Raw genomic sequence first — 7,817 nt, forward strand, 5'->3', positions numbered from 1 at the left:
CGCCACGAGTTTGACACCCCTGTCTTCGAGCCTCTACTTTTTGGAATGTAACCCATCGAACTCATGTTAAAGATCAAAGATACCCCTCAGTCTTTTCTTGGGTACCTGCCACATTTGATCCTCTCACCATTCAAAAAACCAACCAACCCCGGGTTCCTTTCAAATTTGAGAACCAGAAACTTGGACACACATTCAGCCCCTTGTTGTTGGACTTGCAAATACCAGGCAAACCCCAGGATTCCATTATGATATCATCACAGGTGATTTAGGTAGTGCATGAGGTCACATGGGGCAGAGGAAATGTGGGTCATGCCTCTTCTAGGCAAATATATTTCTTCTGAGCTAACACGGTGATATTTGTAGGAAGTTCTTTGTTCAGCATTCAATTTAAACGTGGAGGACCCCTTTAAAAAGAGGGCAAGATGCAGCTGCTTGTACTTCTGTTTCTGGTCTCCTCAATGACTGTCTCTTATACAAGTAGGTGGAATCCCTTTTTAATGTGTTTATTCCATATATCCCAGAAGAAAAACCATAATTTTGGAGCTGTCCACGTCATACTGTATTATCACAGAGGACTGGCTAAGACATACAGTTCCAATGAGCTTACACTTAACTTTCTCACACTTGGGAAATGGGCACAAATTTAGAGGAATGAATTCCACTTTTTTAAAACAGAATTAAGAATGTTGCCTGCCGTACCGATTTCTTCATGTGGCCTGAGTTCCAAATTCAGAGCCACTTCCTGGACAGTACCAAGAATCAAAGAAGGAACCCCAGCAAGGACATCTGAAGCCCTACCCTGGCAGGTCAGCATTCGGACCAAAGACAAGGTTATTTGCAGAGGAGCAATTCTGAGCAGCTGGTGGATCCTGTCTGCAGCTCACTGCTTCAAGGAGGACCTGTGAGTATTGCAGAGAAGATGTAAGAAAGATGTCAATACATTTGAGGGAAGTGCAAACATATTCAGGAAAATGAGTAGTGACACAGACTCAACAATTGAGTGAGAACTGAAGCAGGCTAAATAGATGTGGATGCCAACTGACTGCAGAGGAGAACTAGCAAAATGAATTAGGAATAGAGCTTTGAGCAGGAACACCCACATGGTAAATAATTAAAAAAAAACACATATTCATATTCTCACCATCAGTCCTCTACAGCAGGCTCAAATTATCCTGCCTGCTCTACTTTGTTGCTTGAAGCAATTTAGGTTGACCTCTTTTTCTCTGTTCAAGGTCCCAAGAACACCAATCTATGGCCAGTGATGGCTAACCTTTTTGCCATCGCGTTCCAAAAGCGGGGGGGAGTGCGGGGAGTTGCTCGTGCATGTGCCCATACCCCTAATTCAATGCACATACACACACACACCCATGTTGCCCCCGCTTTTGGCACGTGATGGCATGGTAGACCTGTTTTTTGCCCTCCTCAGGCTCCAGAGGCTTTCTAGGAGCCTGGGGAGGGCAAAAACGGCCTTCCTCACCCCCCTGGAGGCCCTCTGGAGGCTGGAAACAGCTCATTTTCCAACTTCCGGTGGGCCCGGAAGGCCCGAAAATCAGCTGGCTGGCGTGTGCATGTGTGCTGGAGCTAAGCTAGGGCAATGCTTGTGTGCCCACAGATATGGCTTCACAGGTGGCACACGTGCCATAGGTTCGCCATCACGGCATAGGCCATTCCAAGGTGGGAATTCAAGGGATTTTGAAAAAAGGGTTGGGAACTTGTAAGTGATGTATAGGTTCAAAACAACAGATATACTCACCCTTTATAATATTTTGCATTAAATATACCATTGGCCCAACTGAACAGTATGTCTTGTGGTATTTTTTGATTCGTCAGGCCAGCTCTTAGGGTCTGAATACATTTCAGTAATGTATTGCCTCCATCTTTGTTCCCAAGTTCTTTAGATCTCCCCATAGTGGTCATCTTGCATGGGAAACCTTCGGAGAAAAAGAAGTTGGACATGGTGATCATCCATGAAGACTTCAACAGTACCAGTCTGAGAAACAACATTGCTTTGATCTTATTGGATTCTCCCATCAACTTCAGTGAAAAAACGACACCAATTTGTTTGCCCTTGTTGCAGGACCTCAGCATATGGCAAGACTGCTGGGTTGCCACATGGAAGACTATAATGGCTGGTACTGCATTTTCTAATCCAGGCCTGAGCCAAATGGTTTCCCCCTAAATTTATCAGTTTGTTTACAATCTCAATTTAGGGAGGAATTTGAGAAATGGAGATGGGGTGATATTTTTAAGTTTTTGCTACTGATGACCTCACTTCTCCCACTGCACTGTGCTTTGGGGAAAAAGTTTTCCGTTCTTTTTTTCTTTTTTTGTCCTTTCCAATAAGAAAAACTTTCTAACTCTGCCTTCCATTTTTTCATGGCCAAAAACTATGAAATTTGAAACCAAATCAAAAGAAGGGCAAGAAGAATTGTATCCTACTTCTTACTCTAATGTGGCTTGAAAACAAGTTAGTTAGCCTTGAGTCAACTTTTTGGAGTAGACCAGGTTAGGAACATCAACTACTGGCACTCTATTATTATAGGACAGAGTGAGAGACTCTTGAAAGCTGGGTACAGATTATCCCTTTTACGCTAAAGAGAATTGAGATGGAGAAATGCTGAGTTGCTTTCCTCACCCACCCACCTATCTTCCCCACTTCCTTCCCCCATCCAGGCTAAGGTGGTATTTACATAAAGGTTACTGAAGTCCCTTTTGATGGCCATCTCCCACCCACTTTCAAGATAAGGGATTATGAAAAAGCAAACACTTGTTATCTAGATAGGAAGAGGGGTAAAAAGAATCTTTACAAAAAAAATACAGTCCATAGTAGCAGGGAAGATGAATGAGCAGCTTCAAAAGGAAAAATCAAGAGCGGAAATGGAATGTTTTCATGAACAGTGGCCCTTCCCTAAATGAATTCAATCAAGAAATAGAATCTTGAAAATCTCTCTCCCAATGCCTTTAAACATTGGTTATTGCTATTGCTACTGTGAGGGTTAACAATAGACATTGGTGGCAGTAGTGGGTTCCACTTACCATTGCTACCAGTTTGGAACTGTGAGTGTGTGCATGCGCTCGCTCGCTTTGCTCATGCACGGCACTTCTGCACATGCACAGAGCGTCCATGATGACATCCGGGCAGGTGGGCGGAGCATCCCGCCACCGCCACTACCGATTCGCTCGAACCGGGGCGAACCAGTAGAAACCCACCACTGGTTGGTGGGATCTCTGGTTCCAGGGAAAGGGAAAGGAGTAAAGTAGCAGCCAACTTCTCTTCTCTTTCCCAACTTAGGTTGCAGACAAGTTTAAAGGGAAGAGTTCCCTAACACCAGTCCCTCAATTAGCTATTAATTAGGGCAGGCCATTTTTGTAGCTGTGTCTGTCTCTGTCTCTGTGTGTGTGTGTGTGTGTGTGTGTAAGTACAGCATATATATTCATGTACAGTTCCATGTACAGTACAAATGATTAGGCACCTTGTCAAATTGTATGTTTCTATCATTTATTTGAAAGGGACATGGTGGCTCAGTGGCTAAGATGCTGACCTTGTCGATCAAAAGGTCAGCAGTTCAGCAATTAAAATCCCTAGTGCCGTGTAATGGGGTGAGCGCCTGTTACTTGTCCCAGCTTCTGCTAACCTAGCAGTTCGAAAGCACAAAATGCAAGTAGAAAAATAGGGACCACCTTTGGTGGGAAGGTAATAGCATTCTGTGCGCCTTTGGCATTTAGTCATGCTGGCCACATGACCACGGAGACGTCTTCGGACAGCGGTGGCTGTTCGGTTTTGTAATGGAAATGAGCACTGCCCCCTAGAGTCAGGAACAACTAGCACATATGTGTGAGGGGAACCTTTACCTTTATGATTTATTTATTTAGCCTATAGTATTGAGCTCATGGACAATAGTCAAAATATATATAGAAAGATCACATAATACTATGGTGAGCTACAAATATTCTCCTTTATTGATACTATGGTATGATGGAAATATGTAGGGTTTTGTAAGGTTTGAGGAATTCAAAAAATTATATATACATTATAGGTTACATATTAAAATGCACTGATTAATAAGAATACAATAAATGTGGGCAGAGAACCCTCCCCTGAATGTGACTGTTGTGGGGCTCCTCATCAGACACTGGCTCACATAGGGACCAACTGCCATTTGAGAGCTTATAGAGGAGGGAAGGCAGACTTTCTCCAACAAACAAATACTGCACTTAATTGGATAAATGGCCTAGATATTATTATATATGTATCTATGAATCTCTAAATGAATAGAAGCTAATATAATCTCTATGTCATGCAAAGTACCGTAATGATGCTTTGCTATCAATTTGGATGGATATATATTATTTATTGGCAATTGTTTATAGATTCAGAATAAGAAAACTCTGTATGGCAGGTGCAGCGTGAACCCTTCCTTTGGCAAAAAAATAGGTTTTCCTGGAGCCAGCTAAGAATCTTCCTTGCTTAGTTTTGGAAAGTTTCCCATCCTTCTGCACCAAACTCTTTCATTTTAGAAATATTGTAAGGGAATTTTTATAAAGTCTCTAATCTGGGGGTTGTGGAGGCCTTTTCAAAACTTTTACCTTTGTTCCTGTAAGTATTTCATAATTAATTTGGAGGTGTGTTTTGGATTGTTATCTTACTGAAAGAGCTGTTCATTTTTCGGTTTTGGTTCTTCACTGACTGTGGGACATCAGTTTGAAGATGAAAGGAAAATCTATGCTAATCTATGTCTACTTTAAAAACTGGTATAAGATACAGTTATATACATGTATATGTATTTATACTTTCAACTGGCCCAAGAGTGAGCTGAATTTTAAGGGGTTTTCAAGGATTTTTACAGATGACTATCTAATCTAACTCATTACAGATAAATTAATCTAATCTAGCCCGTTAATGTATTTTTTTTTTCTAGAACAGTATTTGTCAACCTTGGCAACTTTAATGTGTGAGCTCAACTCCCAGAATTCCCCAGTTAGCAACTAACAAGCTGGCTAGGGAATTTTGGGAGTTGGTCCATGTATCTTAAGGTTGAGAAACCCTGCCCTAGAAAATGGAAATTCTCTTTGACTGGTTGAATCAGCAGCACAGTCTTATGGATCTGCAAGGATCATATAAAAGGGGATTAGAGCAACAACATGCTGCCTACCCACTTCAAGCTGTGCATTCTTTCTTCCCTTCCTTCCTTAATACATGAGACCAGGATCCCTTTCTATCACATGAGAGCAAAGCTGGCATCTCTGACATAATTCCATGAAATTGGCAGGGCTGCTCCTTGTTTATGGTGACAGGACAGTTATGTTTCTTAATATATTCTGTCCTGTGAAACGCTGCGTGGCTGATTTCTACCCATTATTGGTTGATTCTAAACTGTTACTTGGCCTTCACCCTTTCCTTTTGCCTGCAGATAATGCTGAGAAATTAACCCACATATTAATGAAGGTAGAAGTAACTCTAATTGACAGAGACGTATGTTCCAAGGAGATCCAAGGGTTAATCGGGAATGTCTTCTGTGCTGTTTCTAAGGAAAACATGGAGGAGAACTGCGAGGTACATTTAATCTCATCTTGAGCTACTAGAAGACCCCAATATATTTTGCACAAAAACTCGTGCCCATTTTTTGTTATTCAACTTTCAAACACCTAGGGAAGATATTTTAGGAAAGTATCAAGCTAAAACTGTTCCTTCGTGCAGGGGTCAGCAACCCGCGGCTCTGGAGCTGCATGTGGCTCTTTCATCCCTCTGCTGCGGTTCCCTGTTGCTGGTCGGCTCCACAATTGATAGGGCGTTCGGTTAGGACAGGCAGAGCAAAAATGACACCATGCTAGGGGGAGACTCTATGGTGGGGGAACCAGACCTCCTCAGCAGAGGAAAAAGGATGCCTCACTAGGAGGAGACTATGAGGGGGGAACCGGACTTCCGGTTGGCTCCAGAATTGAACGGAGGCTTCTGGTTAGGACCTTTGTGGCTCTTTGAGTGTTTAAGGTTGCCAATCCCTGCCTTAGTGCATAGGGATATATTAAATTCAAGCCCACAATATTGGAGGCCAGATATTCAGAAAAGGAGAAAAGACACATCGTTATTTTCTTTGCTTGTGTTTCTTCTGCTTTTCCCATCCCTTCTTTTCTCTTTCTTCTTTGATATCTTTGTGATCCTTTAATTTGTTTGTTAGCTCTTTAAATAACAAAAATAGGAGCAAGGGCTTTGCTGCAACAGACAGATCTTGTGTATTTTGTGTGGGAGAGGAAGAATTCAGAAGTTTCAGGAGATTGTTATTATTATCTGATTGTTGTTAAATAGAAATAGGCAGTTGACAGTTAAAGAAAATTTTGAAGGCAAGGGGAGGGCAATGGTTGGAGGATTAAGCTATGTTTTAAATCATTTTTATTATGCTTTTGGTGTTTACAATCCAAAATCCAAGCCAGGAGAAATAAGACATGGAAATTAAAATGGAGACTAGAATATGTAGGGAGAGAATGTACTTTTGATTTAGGTAAAGTTTCGTTACAATTTTGACAGATTGGTATAAAAAAGGAGGAGAAAGCTGATCTTTGTCTTTTGTGGCAACAATCAATATAACAAAGACACATTCGATTGTCCACGATTAACATATTGTTTTGAACCCTTCAAAGCCTTTTACATAGGAATTTGGGCTATTTCAGCTGTACTTTCATTTCACCAGGTGGAGAGTGGGAGTCCCTTGTTCTGTGATTCTGGAAGCAACATGAAATGGTTTGTGGTTGGCATAGCAAGCTGGGGAGGTAACTGTGACCCAGAGGCAAGCCCCATGGTCTACACTGCAGTCTTCAGCTACCTTGACTGGATACAAAAGGCCACCGCACAAGAAGGAAAGCCCTTTATTCCTGAAGGAGCAGATGACATTGGACCTTACAGTCAAGTCTTTATCCCAGATTCTGCTTCCGGTTCTCCCCTCCTTTCAATGACCTGCGCAATTGCTCCAGTTTTGCTACTGATGGATCCAGTTTACTGAACTGAACAACTCCTTTTTATTGTAAAATTCTGATAGTGTATATTGATCTGCCCCCAATCCAGCACCATCCTAATTTCTGTTCTGCCAGAAGGATGATCGGAGCCTGTTTATCTGATATTTTTGGAAAGCAAATATTGGAAAAGGTTGCTGGAAGCAGCTATAACTCTCAGCAGAGGCTCCTCAGACTATTATACATGTATAATAAATAGTTTTTTAAAAAAGAATTAAAGCTTTTTGTACTGAAGTAAGAACACTTCCTGCACAATTCCAAGCACTATCTTTAATTAGCTATTAAAAGGGACCCGTGTGTGTATTTTGTGCAAGATAGGGAGACATCCTGTGGCCACACTGGATATTGCAAGACACTAAAGATCTCAAGGAATATTTACCGGTACCTGTATAAAAAATGTTTGCGGTGACAATTTAGGGTGATCCTACATCTGCTTTTCCTTCTGGGAAGCCTTCCAGAATTTGTTATGCTTGGTCTTCTTTCATAATAGCACTATCATGATTGGTAACTTAGACTCAAGACTCAATCTTGATCTGTTGATATTGTAGCATCATAGATATGGCCCCAAGATATTTGGCTATTATAAATGTTGATCATTGTATGAAATTGTACTTTGGGAAGAGTTCTGGGCTGAAAAAGCTGCCCTGCAACGACTGTCGATTTCCGAGGAGGGTGAGGGTGATATGGATTCCTAGTCCCAAGATATTGCAGTCTCCATTAAAATCTGCCTTAAGTCAAAAGGAAAGTCAGTTTCCTTAAATGACTCTCTGCAGGTAGAACCAACAGCCAGGCTTATGCAGAAGCCTGTTATC

At 41.7% G+C, this 7,817-nt stretch overlaps 1 protein-coding gene across 1 annotated transcript; it reads left to right on the plus strand.

Moving 5' to 3' along the window:
- The first annotated feature begins 597 nt into the window (after positions 1 to 597).
- LOC139319415 (serine protease 55-like) lies at positions 598 to 7,041 on the plus strand. Its single transcript, XM_070947290.1, is given in 5 exon segments — positions 598 to 664; positions 667 to 901; positions 1,891 to 2,132; positions 5,412 to 5,554; positions 6,687 to 7,041. Coding segments are annotated over 5 exon segments (996 nt in total). The 3' UTR covers positions 6,996 to 7,041.
- Positions 7,042 to 7,817: the final 776 nt, after the last annotated feature.

This window comes from Pituophis catenifer, unplaced genomic scaffold, assembly GCF_029215685.1.
Source record: "Pituophis catenifer annectens isolate HBS135680 unplaced genomic scaffold, rPitCat1.0.hap2 SCAF_1, whole genome shotgun sequence".
Taxonomy (NCBI): domain Eukaryota; kingdom Metazoa; phylum Chordata; class Lepidosauria; order Squamata; family Colubridae; genus Pituophis; species Pituophis catenifer.